This window comes from Neopelma chrysocephalum, unplaced genomic scaffold, assembly GCF_003984885.1.
Source record: "Neopelma chrysocephalum unplaced genomic scaffold, ASM398488v2 Primary Assembly neopelma1_252, whole genome shotgun sequence".
Taxonomy (NCBI): Eukaryota; Metazoa; Chordata; class Aves; order Passeriformes; family Pipridae; genus Neopelma; species Neopelma chrysocephalum.
Window position 1 is genome coordinate 1,612,900 of NW_020897914.1, and position 16,740 is coordinate 1,629,639.

At 45.4% G+C, this 16,740-nt stretch overlaps 2 protein-coding genes across 9 annotated transcripts in view; one reads left to right on the plus strand and one right to left on the minus strand.

Moving 5' to 3' along the window:
* The window catches only part of NEU2 (neuraminidase 2), a 36,428-nt gene that overhangs the window by 14,603 nt on the left and 5,085 nt on the right, over positions 1 to 16,740 (minus strand). The window lies entirely within an intron of this gene.
* The window catches only part of NGEF (neuronal guanine nucleotide exchange factor), a 50,741-nt gene that overhangs the window by 1,424 nt on the left and 32,577 nt on the right, over positions 1 to 16,740 (plus strand). Inside the window, exons 2-4 of one of the 3 annotated variants that reach the window (XM_027703811.1) lie at positions 6,410 to 6,469; positions 9,314 to 9,685; positions 13,049 to 13,163. In XM_027703811.1, the coding sequence (XP_027559612.1) occupies positions 9,418 to 9,685; positions 13,049 to 13,163 (383 nt within the window). In that variant the 5' untranslated portion in view covers positions 6,410 to 6,469; positions 9,314 to 9,417. Of the gene's footprint in view, positions 1 to 6,409; positions 6,470 to 9,313; positions 9,686 to 11,763; positions 11,783 to 13,048; positions 13,164 to 16,740 lie in introns of those variants that run through there. The other 2 variants (XM_027703812.1, XM_027703813.1) reach the window with 2 other exon arrangements.

Below are 16,740 nucleotides of genomic sequence, written 5' to 3' on the forward strand. Positions count from 1 at the left end.
AGATCTAAAACAAGGAAAACTGACAAGACTCAGTAAAGCCTAAAACAGTCTGGAAATCGCATCTCCTCCCTGCCTTGTCTCTCCTATCCAAAATCATCTTTCAAACAGATGTCTATGAAAACCAGGTCAAGCAGGTTACTCAATGTGCAAAACTTGCACTTTGCTGTTCCAAAAGGGAGCAATTCCTAAAACAAGAACTCTTTTTTAGGAGAAGTTGCAGCCAGTTCAAATGAAACTGAGGAAGAACAACAGGGACACTGAGGAACTAGAAACCTAGACAAAATGCCTGCTTTTCACCTGGGGACTGAAATGTATAAAGCATCAAATGAAAAATAACCAAAAAAGAATATTCAAACTGGTTCATTTTTTCCTTTAATTACAGTATTGTCCAGGGCTCTTTTGAACACATTAGGCTATCTCATGTCATGCTCTTGTACTTACATTAAGCTCCTGCTCAAGTAACTCAGAAGAAAAAAGGCTGTGGAAGAAATATAGGAGTATTCACAAACTATTATATACCAATCCTAGTCTAGAGATGGGGAATTAAGACTCAGGAAACACTCTGACATGCTCAAGATTGCCCAGGGAACTGCAGCAGAGCTGAGAAATTACATCTGCTCTCACAGGACCCAATCCTGGATCCTGTGAGATTCACTGCCCCTATCCCAGCCTTCCTCTTTCTGTGCTTCAAAACTGGGGATGAAGAGGAGGGTGACAAGGGCTGTTAGAAGGAATGATCAACAGGGAAAGGTTTGCCAATCTTTCCTAGCACTTGGGTGGAGTGAGCTACAGAGTTCTGGTTGCAGACACACTCATTTGGCCCAAAGCTGGAGAGTCCCTGTGGATGCACAGGCAGCTGGAGCACTGCCATGGCCCCTGTTCCCTGCAGGGCCAGGGCTGGAGCTGGCAAACTGCAGGCGAGTGGGGGAGGGTTGGGTGGGATTTTCTAAGCCCTGAGCCAGTCCCCCAGAAGTAGGAGAGAAGGAACTGCGGTCCTGAGAGCTTCTTGTCCTGCCAGGTCCTCCCGTGGGGCCTAAAAGGAGCCCTCCTGAAGGGGAAGTTTGCATCAGCCCACGCTGTTTGCTGCACAGTTTCCAGAGTTGTGTATCAACTGCTTTTCTTGAGTTACTAAAGGCACTTGCAGTCAGAGTAACAGGCTGTAAGAATAGTATCAGCTTATGTCAGGTTTGAAATTAGCTGAAATTCGCTTAATGCAGTTGACAAGGACAGCCTGGCATAGCAGCACTCCAAACCTGCCTGGGTTTGCAAGCCAGCAGTAACCAGTCTAAGAGTATTCTGATGTCATACTGACTTCTGGCTCCCTTGCAGCTACAGATTCACCAAACAAGCACTCCTTGGACCCTCCACCCAATAACCACTGAGGGAGGAAAAACTGAGAGCTCTACTTTTTCTTGGTCAACAAAATCAGCCTTCTCTTTCCCTGCTTCTGCATGAAAGCTTTCAAATAAAAGCCCCTCTGAGTTCTTACCTCTCTGCAGTTCAAACAACCACCCCTGCTCGTTTCTTCCATAACAAGTGTCTCATACACAGCCAGCAAATCTACAAATAGAACTGGGCATCATTATATTTTTTCCCAAGAGCAGTGCAGGTGTTGTCTGCCCAAGGGACACTGGGCCTGTTTACTAACTAGTCTGTCTTGAAAAGCTTCAACCAAAACCTCTGCTGATCCTCCTTTTCTGAGTGTCCTGGCATTACTAAACCTCTCTGCCTTCAGCCAGGAATTATGCCCAGGACATCAGTTCTCATACTGTGTTTTTGACTAAACCATTTCATTGGAAACTAAAGCTTCTATACCTGAGTAATTGAGTCTTTTTAAGTGTAAGCTCTATGTTGCATATACATTCCATGGCTAGAAGGCTTCACACAGCCGACAGAACAAACAAAAAGGAACAAGGATCCACAACTCCCATGTGCCAGCCTGTAAAACAGGGGAGATCATCAGCCAGGCTGCTGAGGCCTCGGGTACAGATTTGCACAGTCCATTGGTGCCTTCTGCTGTGGGACTCCATCCTGTGATTGGCACCTCAGCCCCAAGGTGATGCTTGTAGTACTCCCCCCAGCCTGGAGATGCAGCGATTTGGTTTTAATTATTCACTTTTCTTCCAGGGATAAGCCTGGAAAACCTCATGAGTTTCAAACCACAGCTACTTAGCAACAGTTTCACTAGAATCTTCTAAGCAGGAATAAGGAATGGGATGGCATCAGGGACAACAACACTTCATAAACAGCAGGAAAAAGGAAAGAGGCTTCCTCTAGAGCCAAGAGTTCTTGTTAGTAGAGAGATATGTCAGTGATGTCAGAGGAACAGGATGGGCTTTATCCATTTTACTTCTCAGGACTCTCTCAAAATCTTCAAGCAAAGATGTACTTTCACCATTGCATGTGTAATAATTTAAGGAAAGGAATAGAAATGAGGTCAGATTTTACTCTAATTAGTTCTAAGAGCTTATAATAAAAACCAGAAAGGCTTGCAGATTTCCACTTCTGCTCTTCTGTGTGCTTTAAAACTGAGGCTGGCTCCTCTTCCACAGCAGGAGAGCACGTGTGTGTTTGTATATGCATAGATATGTACACACACATATGTAGAATAGCTCCAGAGGGGGAGTTCTTTAACATCTTAGCTATAGCCCATAGCTACATCTACTACATGAGACCCAGGGGATGAAGCGTGGAATTTAATGGGATAGGGCAGGATCACTCTCTGAGATGCATGATTTGATCAGAGATGTCAATTATTAGTGGCACACGGGAAAGCACATTTTTAAATAATTGTTTTTGAATTCTAAAGAACCAGTAAATAGTCAAAAAGATAAATCATGCTGCAGCAGAAAAATATGCAGTTATCTGGTGTTATTTATTAAGTATATTTCGAGATATATTAGTTAATTAACACAAAGTAGCTGCTATAAATGGCCCATGTTTCACACAGAGGGAACTGTGTGAAGGCACATATCCTTTTCTGTCATATGTAAGTAACCAGTATAGGACACACTCATTTTATGTCCATGTTTACACATGTATGCTTACCTCTATCCAGAGACCTTCCCACAATGCCTGATTTAATTCTGGAAACAGTTTTGGATCTAGCAAGACCATCTGAGTAATTTTTAGCCATTTTACATGTACTGTTTCTCCCTCCAAGCCCTGTTCCCTGGGTCTCATGGTGCCTAAAGCACATGGTTTGGAGGTTATATTAAATGGGTCCAATGGATTTATTTTTAGTCCCTGAAGTGTTTCTAAAACAGGTTCTCTGTAACATATGTGCAAGACATAAAGGGGGTTTTTGTCACAAGAGTGTAACGAACTGCATAATTCTGTCTTGGTTTTGCCTGCTATAAATAAGGAACCAGCACTAAATCATGGCAATAGAACAATTCTGTTAACCTTCCTCCCCTGAAAGACTATCTCAAAATTGGAGTGTTGTACTTTGATTCTGTTAAGGCTGGTTATAGAATTTAATCTTATTTACATAATAAGTACAAAATGTTTGATTCCTGGAAACATGGGGAGTCAAATTATTTGATATTCTTTTAGCCAGTATCCCCTGACTTACTGTCTAGTTTTCTCTGGCTTCTGCTGTGAACCTCTTTTATCCATGTCTCACTTTTTGATCAGTCTATTCTCATGCTCCTCCTTTTTGTCTCCACCCCTGTGCCTTAATCAAATAATACCTTGGCCTTGTACCTAAATAATTGAAATTCCTTTGTGAAATGTCATGTAGCTTGCTTTGGACAGGGACATGTGCTTAACTGTCTCTTGCCACCACCTGATAGAAAGGGTCAAGGATTGTTAACACTTCCAAGGATGGTGATCCCAACCAGTAACAATGAAAGCATAAATGTATGTGTGGTCAGGCAGTTCAGGGCCCCGAGGGCTTTAGAGTAAGGTGTTCCCATGCTCAGCTGCCTGTACCTCCTTCTGCTGGAAGTCAGCCCCCCTGGAGCAGGGGTGGCTCAGCACCTCACTCACAGTGGCTCAAAGTCTGAGCCTTCCCTAAACCACTGATGAGGCCAAATGAATTCATAGCTACATCTGCTGAGAGCTAAATCTGCCAGAGCCTGGGGCTGAGTCTGTGGGTGTTACTATTCCCCTGACTCAGACAGAAATATCTCCCGATGCAAACACAGGCCTGAGCCTGTGCGGGCCCCGAGCCTTGGCAGGGCCCTCCCACGGGGCACTCCTTGAGGGAGCAGGAGTGGCCCATGAGTAAGGGCTGCTGCTGGAGCTTGGACTGTGCTCCAACCTGGCACCAAGCAGAGTGAAAGAGTTGAGAGATGACATTCTACTCCACTTAAAACCCAGGAAGATGGGAAGAAGTCAATACCTAATGCATGAGCAGGGATGTAGTGGGGGACTGATGGTGGTGGGAGGGAGAGGTTTGTTTTTGGTTTGCACAAGACTTTTAAAAAAGCATTTCAGAAAGAAACTGTTAGGATGCAGCTAAATCAGTATTTGCATATACATTCAGACTGTATTTAAAGAAGAAATATTAAAGGAGCCATGTTATCTATGAGGGCTTGAAGTCAAAATACTGTCTTAAAAGAGCTCCATCTGGTTCATCAAATATACATGAAAGGTGCACCCCTACATTCAGCATGCAAAACCTTCCAGATGAGTCATTAAGAGAGCTTTTATATTTGAAACAACTTCAACACATAAAAAGGAAGAAAAGATTACAAGACCTTCTGCCTTTCTATAGTATAAACCCCCTACAGCCAAAGCCAAGACAGTAATTTCTGCCCTGAGCCCCAAAACGAACACAGCAGTAGGTGACTCAGCGTGGGGGGTCATTGCCCTCGCTGCTGAGAGCACCCACGTGCATGCTCTGGGTGGCCACTCAGACACATCAATACTGTTATCTTGTTGCTGTGGTGGTGGGGACACATTATACCATCAGACAAGGGCAGTTCATCTCCGGTGACTCGATGTCCCTGTATAGGCCAACCATGCAGTCAAGTTGTGTTCACACCTGTTATTTCCTGTTTTGAAACATCCCGGAGTTGCACAGCTGGAGATTTCAGCCTGTCTTAGTTAAGCAATCTTCATTACCCTTCCAGACTGGGCAACAGCATTGTTTAAGATCAGCAAATTGAGCAGTTTTCATTCCAAAATCCTTAAGCGTTCTTTAACTTCCTTACTACAGTACTTAACACTTTTCAGTCAGACAATACACCTCCCCACTTTAAAGGGGAATTAGGAATTTAGCGAAGGACTGGATTCACCAGCAAGCAGAGCCACTAGTCTCATCCTGCTGCACCCCTTCCATCGCAGGGAAGGCTGAGTGCAGGGACCCAGATAAGTTTTGGTTATGATTGCCTTGTGGCAGCGGAGGGGAGCGAGCAGAAAAAACCCTCCCAGAGACAGGGGCTGCGAGCTCAGGGCCAGCACCAGGCATAGCAAACCAGCCCATTACCAGGGGCCACAAATTACCAGGGCCAGCAAAGCATCCAGGATCCAGCTGCCTGCTTGGCTGTGCTGCAGCCCTGGAGAACTGCTGCAGAGACAGGGGTCAGGCATGTGGAGCAGCACAGAGAGGGGTCAGGGCGTGTGGAGCAGCATGTTTGGCAGGGAAGGAGGTGGCTCTTTCCAGCAGCTGACACAGCATGCACCCCTCAGCAACAGCTGGGGCAGCCCCCCTGACTCTCTGGGGTTGCCAGCCCCCAGCAGCTCCCTCTGCCACCAGTACCCATGGGGTTGCCACCAGTGACAGACCACACACTCTGCCCCTGCCACACACTCTGCCCCTGTCACACAGCCACCCACCTGCCATGGCATGGGGTGGGCAAACAGGGAGTGATGCTCAATCAATGTACCTCCTGCTCCAGACTTCCAGATCAAACTGCCCAGAATAAACCCATTTTCAGGTCTACACGGCTGCAATCTCATCTTTCAGTCTGCATCTTCTGCTACTAAAAACATCCTTGAGTAGCTCTAACTGATTAAAGTCACACCTGATACGTGTTTCCTACACCTGAGACCCTTTGAATCCCTCTCACCCACTCTCTTTGTACAGTAGGGACCAGCAGTTAGTGCCATTCACAGCCAGACCATGCCTTGAAAACACATCCAGTCCCACCCTCCCAGAGGCAGCAGTGATCCTTATTTCCTGCACGCATCCATGTATCCAGGTCCACCCTGCTCTAGGAACCTCAGTCCCTTATACCATTTTTATTAGCATTTTACCCAGCATCCCTGAGTTCAACTGTTCTTGTACAAAAGTCATGGCATTTGCTGGTAAGTGCCAGTTTTTTCCATTGGCAAGTAAAATTTCTACCCAGTCAAATTCCTGGAGGCTGAATTATGTGTGAGTCAAAATGCATATCTCTAGTGTTCTGTATGTGTGTCACATACTGGTTTCAAGGTTGCCATCTTTCTGTTTTCCCTACAGGCTGCTACTTTGGTCTCCATGAACTACAGGGAAGTGTGTTTGCCTGCAAAGCACATCCAGGTGAGTGGGGATGCTGCAGCCATGTGATCTCCAGGTGGCATGGGAATATACTTGGGATGGGTTACTCCGGATGCAAGACCTGACACTCACCTGTGATTATCAGAGGTGAACACCTTCTTCAAAAATTCCCTGCAAACACTCAGACAGGGATAGTTATGGTCCACACCTGCCTGAGTCATTCATTCTCTGTCACTGAATAGCTTGACTGCTACCAGAATAATCAATATCAAATTTGAATGTATCCCTTAAACTCATCCCTAGTTTTTTAATATGCCTAAAAACTGCAAAAGCCAGGGCTATTTTATATCAGTAAATTGTTTCTCAATAATTTCTTAGAGTATCAGTTTTGGAATCAGAAGCATTGCCTTCAGAAATACATTCTGTTCTTGAACTCTTCATTGAAGAAAGTAAAAAACCAGTATGTATTGTTTATAACCACCACAATAAACAAGTGCCCCCTCTGCCTCTCCTACAAAACATGGAAGTCTTTCTCTCATCCATTGCTATATTCAGTTCTGGTCAAGGATCCTGTTTGTTAGGGGCTGTTTGGTAGCCTGGCAGCAAGCTGACTGTGTGGGATGGGCACCTTCACTCTTCTGATGGACCAAAGGAGGAGTATCTGGCAAAGATAAACCACGCTGGTTTGACAGGGCTGCTGAACACATAGTTACGTCTTTGGGCAACCCAGCTGAGTGTTGGAGGCTCCTTCTCTGCCAAGTTTCTTTGTAAAAGCCCAGCAGTGACATCCAGGGACTCCCGTGTTCACCAGATAAGTGAAAGGGGAAAACAGTCTTTTTCATGCACACATGAGCATCTCTTTGCCTGGTGATCCCCTTGGAGATTTACATGGTTTTGAGCATGCAGCTCCTGTGAAAACTTTAACTGCTGAGCAGCTCCTGTGAAAAATTTAACTCGTTTTTGAAGAAAACATCAGCAGCAATTTGCTAAGCATTGCAAACTATGTCAGCATTGCAAAGGCCACAGGAGAGACAGGTCTCTGCACCAGTCTGAATCACATGAACAAAGGGTGGGCACTCAAAGGGCACAGGAACTTTGATATAGAGGAGATTGTTACAGGTTCATCTTCTCGAGAGACAAGGCATAAAACAATCTATAGAAGAGAAACAAATCAAACATTAGTGATTGTTAGAGTTTAGGGTTAGGAAGGAATACAGCTGTAATCCTAATTTTGGTCCAGTTAACAGACATTGTCCATCACAGTTACAAGGATCAAGCCTTTGGGGCTTTAGTCTTGGGACACTAAGAGAGGCCCAGGAAAAGAAACAGCCTCTTCTTTCTTTTCAAACTGTCTCCAACAGCAGCTGGTTTTATTTTGCTGTTCCACAGAAACAAGCTTAGTGAATCTCTATACCTCAAAGTCATTTACAAACCAAACTTAGCACCACAACCAATAAATGGGTCCTTCATACAGTTCCAGTAACACTGGAAACAGTCCCAGAGCAACCACCAGTTCCAAACAGTCCAAAAGCCTGGGCAGAATTGAAGTCAGGATCCAAATTTAGCAGTTGTGAGCTGCATGCTGTGGTTCAGGTTATGAAGGGAAAAAGCAGCTCTGTAGAGCCAGGAAGCTCGTGCCCAGTGCATGATTTCAGGTAGTGACCCAGCCTTTATGAGGATAAATCATGGGGCCCTTCAAAATTTTGGAAAGCAGAGGATTCATAGATGATGTCCCAACTGTCTCTGTTGTCCCAGGGTCAGCTGGAGTGACCCTGGGGGGGGCAAGCAAGGGAAAGGTTTGTGGCACACATGGGATCATAGAGATTGCAGAAAACCAAGAACAAAAGTTGAAATGCTTAACTTTCTGGAGTATCTTGTGTCTTGGATATACTGCAATGTAACAAATCAGTGATACGTGTAACTTCTCAAAACAGCATCGAATGACTAATCCATAGCACCCTTTTATGCCCTTCTCTCAGCCAGCTGTCAATTTTATATTCACATTTCCTGTACAGCATGTCTTTCTACTATTCATGATAGCCCCCATCAGTCACAGAATCACGTTATGTACTCAGAAGGAATTTGACAGCTGTAAGAATTCAGCAGACAAAGGAGCAGCGAATGCTTAAGTAATCAGTTCCCGTTTTACCCAGTCTTGCAAAGGCTGAAGGATCAATTGCTGTTTTGCTGTTGGAGTGATTTGCCTCCTCAAAATGCTTGGGAGTAGTGGCACAGTCCATGTACTGACACACGGAGCAGTGGGACCCTTGTGCTGGTCCCCATGTCACATTGGCACATTGGCACTTGAGGGCAACTCTGGGAAAATTAATCAAGTCTCTGCACTACATAATCTTGTCTCTTCTACCTTCACTTCTAGACAGTTACATGGATTTTACTTCACTTATGTGCACAGCAGGAGTGAGAGCTGTTGATGAGTATTAGAAGGCACCCTGTGAAAGGCAATAATGCTTCAGATAATAGACAGATTAACAGAGCTTTCTCTTCAGTTATTACTTTCTGTTCAGTAACAGTTTCACCCTCGCAAACAAGGACATGACCATTCCCTGTTATCTACTCTAAATCAGCTACTAATCTGCTGCTCACAGCTGACAAAAAGGAGTGGTCATCAACTGAGAAAATATTTAATTTTTCCAGTAACATCAGTAGCACTACCATGTGCCATGGAAGGACAACCATGAGCACACCAAAGCAATGTTCAGGACATTAGAATAAGGCTTGTGAGATGATGATCTCAGAATGATCTCTGAAAAAAAGTCCTGTGAAGTCTTCATTATCTTAAACAGATGATGGATTACGGCCTCTGAACTAATCAGAACTTTGTCCTTTCTTCTCTTGTTTTGTTGTGTTTTGTTTGTCCATCTCCAGCTCTAATTCAGATACAGCTGATGGAGTTGTGGAGGCTACCTGTCCTCTGCTGCTCTGCTGCTGCTCCATCATCTCAGTTGCCATAGAGACAAGATCTGGAAGCCATGGATGAGCATGGGAGAGAAGCCACCCACAGGCTCTCCGCTGGTGGGCTCTGGCAGGGCCTTTCTCAGCAGGTACTGAGAGAGTCAGGGTCGGTCTCCGAGGGTGAGGAGGAGTCAGCAGGTGCTGACCCAGTGGCGCACGAGGGGGACTTGCCAACACATTACATTGCCATCCAAAGAAATTCCAAGTACTACCGATCCATGAGGCTGCCGAACAGAGGGAAAAGAAAGACTTCGAGAGAGGCAGCGCACATGGGGCGTGTCACAGGTGAGTACTGACCCAAACAGCATTATGCTCCCTTTTGCAGTGAGACTGGTAATTCTAGGGGTCAGTGGGAAAAGGGACAGGGAAGGTAGAAAGCAGCTCAGCAGTCAGCATGTTACAGAGCACCCCTGCCCTATGGCACACCTGGCAGAGGGGTGCTATCCCTCTGTGCTCAGTATGGAAGTGTGACATGGTTGGACGTTTAAACACGTGTCATGGCAGAGAATCTAAACATTTGTGGGGCTCTGCACTGCCACCCCTCTGCTCTCTGAAAGAAAAATAACTTACCCAAGGAAAGACATGAAGCTGCCAATGAAGTAGGGACTTCTTTAGCACCCAGAAAGGACATATTCCAAAGCAGTGAGAACTATACAAGTAACTGTTTGGCAAGGTGAGCGATGTATAGAAAAAACAGTCAGCAGAGCCAGAGGAAACTGCAATGGGCTCTCATGAGGGGGGAGCAAGGCTTCTCTGAAAGTGCCTTTGCTGCCACCTTGCATTGAAGACAGCTGTTAGAAACACCTAAGCCCCCTTTGAACTGGGAGGCTGAAATAAGAGGAACACCATCCAGAACATACATGCATTCAGCCATGGCTTCAGTAGAAGAGGAATGAGTTGGCTTTCTCTGAGTATGGGCAGTACAGAGCACGACTGCAAGGCCAGGCTGTTCACTGAGCTGGAACCTTGTCTGAGCAGCTGCCTGTGAAGAAGCAAGAGAAAGATAAGAGAAGTGAAGAGAGCCAGGAAAGGAGCTACTGCAGCACACTCAGAAGCTCTGGAAACAGGGCTGCAAGAAGAAAATTTAAGTGGTTTTAATCTAAGCTCTAAATGAGAGTGAACTGAAACTGGGAACACAGAAAACGCCCTTTGCTTCATCTCCCAGGTGCTCAGAGAAACTGAACTTTATAACTCCTTCACATCAAAGATACCTATCCTATCTTCAGGGTATAATCTGACAGAATCAATGCACTGGACTCTGAACTTTGGATAGCTGCATGTGTCAAAATGATACACCACTACTGATGTTCTAGCCTGAAAGCTATTGCTTTGTTATGCAGTAGTAAAGCCACTGCTTCAGCCCCTGAAAGTAGACCAAGTTCTCTAAGAAAACAAAGAACAAACATCCTCCACCCCAAAATAAAAGAGGTTTGGGAAATGTCCCCAAGAAAATAGGTGTCTCCTGCGTGCCTTGCCAATGGAGCCACGCTATTCCAGCACTATAAAGGCCCATTCAACCCTGTGGCATGGACAGGAGGAAAGTTCCCTCCCTTTTCCAAGTTTCCAAGCAGACAGCAGCAGAGCAAAGAGCTCCTGTTTAACATTCTGCTACTGTTGCAATGAGGTTTGTGGATAAAGTGAGTGTCGCCTGTGCCAGAGCAGAGCCGCTCTCCACCCTGCGGGTGCAGACAGGACCCGAGCAGAGCCATCCTCTCCCCGCCTTCCCCAGCAGGGCTGCAGCGGGAGCACAGCACAGGCTCTCCCTCCCCGCAGCGCCCCGGCGGCACAGCGTCCCACGGCTGTGAGAGGCCCTCACCCCTGCGACCTGCTGCTGCCACTGCAGCCGCACCGGCACGGGAGGACGCACCTTCTCCGTACACCTGCAGCGTCACGGCATCAGGACATCGGCACCGGAGGACATCCCTCGTGTCTGGCCACTGACATTGAGGAAGGACAAGCTAAAAGAAGGGCTTCTCTCTTAGCAGTCATTAGAGCATCCACAGGGGCTGGCCTGCGCTTCCCTCCCACCCCCTGCCTGTGTTACTGCTGCTGAAACAGGATCGGTTCCAAACAGGGCTTTTCCTTCCATACCTGCAATTTTTCAGCAAGACACACTGGGAACGTTTCTTTTCTCCATCTGTACAGCAAGACCTGGGCTAGGAGCAATAGCTCTTCCTCCGGGGTCACTGTAGCAAGTCCATCTCAGAGCTACAGCTTTCAAATTGAGCTAGGACTGTGTGAACAGCTCTTCTGCCCTCTCCCTCTACTTCATTGATTCCATCCCCTCTCCCTGAAACTGGACAGCGGGTGCTTCTACACCAGCCTCAGTTGTAGCAGGAACTTCTGACAGCATTTGCTGACGTGCATGGAAGCAAGGGATGGGTGAGCTATTTTATCTTGCCTTCCAACCCATTTGAACAGCAGCTACCCAAGAACATGAGTCAAGCTCAAATGTTAACCTGTTCTCATTTTGCTTAGGGCATGACTGGAGGGGAGGAGAGGAGAAGGAAAGAAGAGAGGAAGAGAGGGAAAGATGTAGGGGAAAAGATAAAGTAGGATACAAACTGAGAAAAATAAAGACTCAAGAGATCAGATCACAAAAACCAATGTAAAATAATCTAAATTCAGCAGGGGGAAAGGTTTTTATACAGGCACCCTTTGCACCAGCCCAGCTTTGGCTTGTAGCCTAGGAGCTGTAAAACATAATAGATGTTTTCCTTTAACTGGAAAAACAGTTGTTGGGGTTTTTTTTTTAAGCAATCTCTTCGGACAGAAGGATAAAGTGTTTAAACTATTCAAAGTGAATAACTCAAACTACTGTTTTATAAGCCCTTGGCACTAGTTTAGCAAGTTTTAAAATTCTTGATGTCACACCTTCCCTCTGAAAATTGATTAAAAGGGTGCATCAGAAACCAGCCTCAGTCAGAGCATTGACCTGACTGTGCTGTCACCAGTTTGAAATGCAAACAGAATTACGACTTAGACCAAAATATTTCTAATAAAAAACAACAAGGCCACATATCAACAAGCCTCAAACAACAGGAGGTTTCATTTGAAAAGTGAGATGCACCCTCTCCTGCCAAGTACTACAGTAGTAAGCCATGGACTTAATACAACTCTGGCTCCCTGTGAAGGGATCACAGGTTCATCTGAGGGAAATTGGAGAAGCAATTAAAAGTAAAGCTCCTGTTTCACCCAAATCTAACCTTGATTTGTCCAGTAAACTGAACATCTACTGTATGCCTGAAAGCAGAGCAGTAATGAAGCCTTGACTTGGGAAACCAAATACTGGCATGCACAGGCACACCCAGATAAACCTTTTCTGCTCAGTGGATCGCACTGAAAATCACTCACCTTGGGACCAGTTTGCAGGGGTGAGAGTGCTACTCACACACATAAGAACTGACACCATATATCCAACTTCACCTTTTCTCAGTTGTATTTGCAGCTGTGACAAAGGCTGTACCATCTTGCACTGTGCAAGCTGATGACACTTTGATCCTGTTTGAAAATCGAAGCTAAAATGTAACCACCTTTGTGTCTGTGGTCTTTCTGTAGCCTTTGGTGTAAGCAAAGCACTATCTACAGTAAAAGTAAATTAAAAAAATAACTGTTTTAACACCCTCTTGGCTTTCTCTTATGTCACAGGTTCACTCAAAAACAATGAGCCTGTCAAAGAGCCTCTGAATGTTTTATCTCATAAGGGATCACCATCTCCAGCAAACTCTGATAAGACAACGTTAGACGAACTCTGGATCCAAAGGTAAGAAGGTTCCCACGCAGGGAATTCCCTGTGCTTCCACTGAAAATTACAGTCAGAGTGGTGTCAGAGCTGGAATGCTGTCTGGGGAAGCACAGCTGGACAAACTGTAGCTCTGATCCCTGCCTTCTCACTTTGACTTGTGCTGCTTTCAGTCTTAATGATATATAGTGTTTAGTATTAGTGTCACAGTATAAAGGGCCATGTCAATATGGGTTTGGAGAAGACAGTGAAGGAAAAAGAGGCAACAAGAAGACAGTAGGGAAGGTGGGAAAAGGGGAATGTGAAGCAGGATCACCCAGTGGTATAAGTGGGCAGACTGCCTTAAGCAGCTTGTTAAGACAATAAGGAGAGCCTGTGGGCATTTCCTTATGGAACATCCCAACATCAGGGTGATCCCATTCTTGGCCTTCATAGAGAGCTCTCCTGAAGCCTGTTATACAACCCCACATGGAAAATAGGATTTTATAGCTGAAGAAGTAGCTACAAAGATGTTTACTACAGTATTCTGACTTTCTGTTTGCTGTTTACTTTGAAGAACTGAGAAGCAACAGAGGCTTTCAGTGAGGGAGCCCTTTTTGGTTTAAATCCCTCAACAACCAATGTCCAGGAAAAGGCTCTGATCCCACAACCTGTAAAGGTACATCCATCCCATAAATCTACCCTCACCCCTGCTCTATTGCCACTGCAGCCAGCCAGAGAGAGGAGCATCTACCCAGCCTTATATTTTCATATAAGACTGAGGTATTCTCCCAAACTCCCTCTCCAGCTACTCACCTCTGGTGTGTACAGCTGTGAGATAGTCCCTGCTGGTACTGTAGAAGGTCAGGCTGGAAGCACTAGGCCCCTGTCCTCTAAGGGTGCATGCACCAGCTATGTTGGTGTCTAGTGCCTTAGCACCTTTCCTTACAGAGAGGACTCCAGTAAAACAATTTTAGCCAAATGTCAAGTTGGATTTAAATAAATTAATTGCCTTGGCTAAAACTGATTGCCCTTTGGCCGTAAACTGAGCAGATGAAAACAGACAGCCCCAGTCTGCTGTGATGTCAAACCCATCTGTCTTCCTCTCCTCGCGGCATAATCGTCACTGTCAGTGTCTGACATCCTCATCCCAGCACTTAGGCAGCTCTGAAATGTGCAAATCCTGATTCTCCCTGGAGCTGGAAACAAGGAGCCTGTGCTGGGAGTCAGTTTTATCAAAGATGATGCTGTGTGGAGCTTGACAGGTCAGCACAGGTTCTAAGTCGTGTGTCTGGTGAAAGCAGGCAGTGCTGCTGAGCGGCATCGATGGTCTCTTTAACTGAGCACAGAGATTTGACAGAGAATGAGACCAAACTCAACCCATGTCCTCTACCCTTCTCCAAAGATCAACTGTAATTTATAACAGAACCACTAGAAACCTGCACTGGGGAAGCCTGCAGGAGCCTAAGAATGTTGCCATTACTTACAGTAATCCCTATTATCTCCCTCCTATTGGAAAAAAGGCCATTATGCAGATAAGACATCAAAAATATTATCACTAGTCTCAAGACATGCATTTAATCTCTCCTCAGAAGAATAAATCAGAAGAATAAAGCATTCTTCTGAAAGCAGAAGCTGGCAGTTCTGCAGAAGGGACAGTGCAGGCACCTCTGACCAGCTCTGGAAAGCTCCATGGAGTTCTGAGGAGTGAACCACCCTGATGGCAAGCAGGGCAGCAGTGCTGCATCTCTTCAGAGTCAGAAAATCCCACAGCAACCATCTAAATGCTAGGGCTGGGCAGGCACAATCCCTTTTCCTTGCATGAAGGTAACCAGCAGGTCTGACACAAATGGGTTCTTCACAGGTAGGGATGTCACTTCACATATAGCCATGCTGCATAATTCAGGGCAGGAGGTAAACACAGCTGGGGAACGTAGTAAACAGCTCAGGAAAAGGAATTGTCACAGACTTTGATTCAAATCCATATGTCTTTCAAAGCTCTAAGAGTAGTAGAGTAATTCAGTGATCTCAACACTGATGTTTGAAAACAAGATGTCCTCAAATATTATTGCTGGTGTTCCAAAATCTGCCACGTGCCCTCCATAAGATACTTCCTAAGAGCATTTTTATGCTCAAGTGGCTTTTTCCCCATGACCTTTTTTCTGTGCCATCTCCAGCTCCCTCTAAGCACTCTAGAGTTCTCCACAACACCCCAGGGCTCCCTCTCAGTCTTCCACATTGTACAAAGATCTGAACCCCCACCACGACAAGCTGCTTCCTGACACCAGACCTGCCCTGAGCATCTCAGTGCTGAGCTCCCAGCACAACCCCTGCTTTCAGAGCAACCCGAGCCAAGGCCCTGGAAGGAACCAAACTCAACAGAAAGCTGCTCTTGCCCACTGTGGTCAGTCCTGCCAGCTCCAGAGTGGCAGCAGCTGTGCAGACTGAGATCACAGAAAGCCACCACAGAGAAACATCCACCCAGAGTGTCCATCCACAACTGCCAGCTGAAAGCAGCTCCCACGGAGACCAGAAAATTAGTCATTGCAGACCCTACAAAGGAGATTCACTAATCAGTGTCTACCTTATATTGTCAGCTAATAGGATGTTCACTTTTCTTCCTTTCTAGTACAATACAGATATTTTAGCAGCATGACTGCATTATTTACCTACCATTTCCCACCAAGTCAGATTCCAAAAACGATATGTTTTTATTATGGGCTACTAGATACATTGGAAGAGAAATTCAGTGTGAAATTTCACTTTGCAAAGCTCATGGTGAGATCACGCGTCTCCCAGTGCAGAACAAACTATTTCTTTATGCTGCTTATGAAACGTCCCGTTCAGAGAAACAAGGGTCATCTAAAGATCATTTGATTATGTTTGATCTGAGCTCAAAGAATGGAAGTACTACAACAGTGAATACAACTAGTCACCTTCAGCAGCAAGAGGGAATCCAGCTTGTTTGAATTCATACAAACACGTATTGGAGAGGAACAGCACACATGTGAAATAGCACAGCACTCTGAAAGGTGCTCTGTGAGTGTGGGTTACCATCCCTTAGCCCAGCACTCTTGGTCCTGGGCAGCAGAGGGCACTGCTTTTATAGCCTGATTTAACCAGAAAAGTAGGGAAAACCTTTGGAGAGACCGGGAGCTGGAGTGGAAAAGGCCTTAGAAACTTGTGCAGTTTCCTTCTACTTATGAAATACATTTCTTATAGTCAGTTTTTCTCTGTGCTGCCAATGGTGCTTCAATATGCAAGTGGTGAAGTCAGCAATAGCTGGTGCAAACACCTGTTGAGCAAATCTTTACATTTTGTCGCTCTACGACAACGTTTTGCTCTTTTAGAGGTAAATAAATAGAGACAGATTTTTTTTTTCTATCCCTTTCTGTACAATCTGCATCTTAAAAAGTCTAAGGGCAACTGTATTTTCAGGGAGAAGTATTTTAAAAACTAGTAAATTTCCAGTAAAAATAGCCACTGCAGGTATTAAAATGTCATTACTGTCAACATCTCATATTTCACAGGATCACACAGAATAGCAAGCAATAACATACACAGTTCTAATGAAGCATCCTTCCAGCATGCAGCCGAAGGAGATCCCAATCCCAGTCTG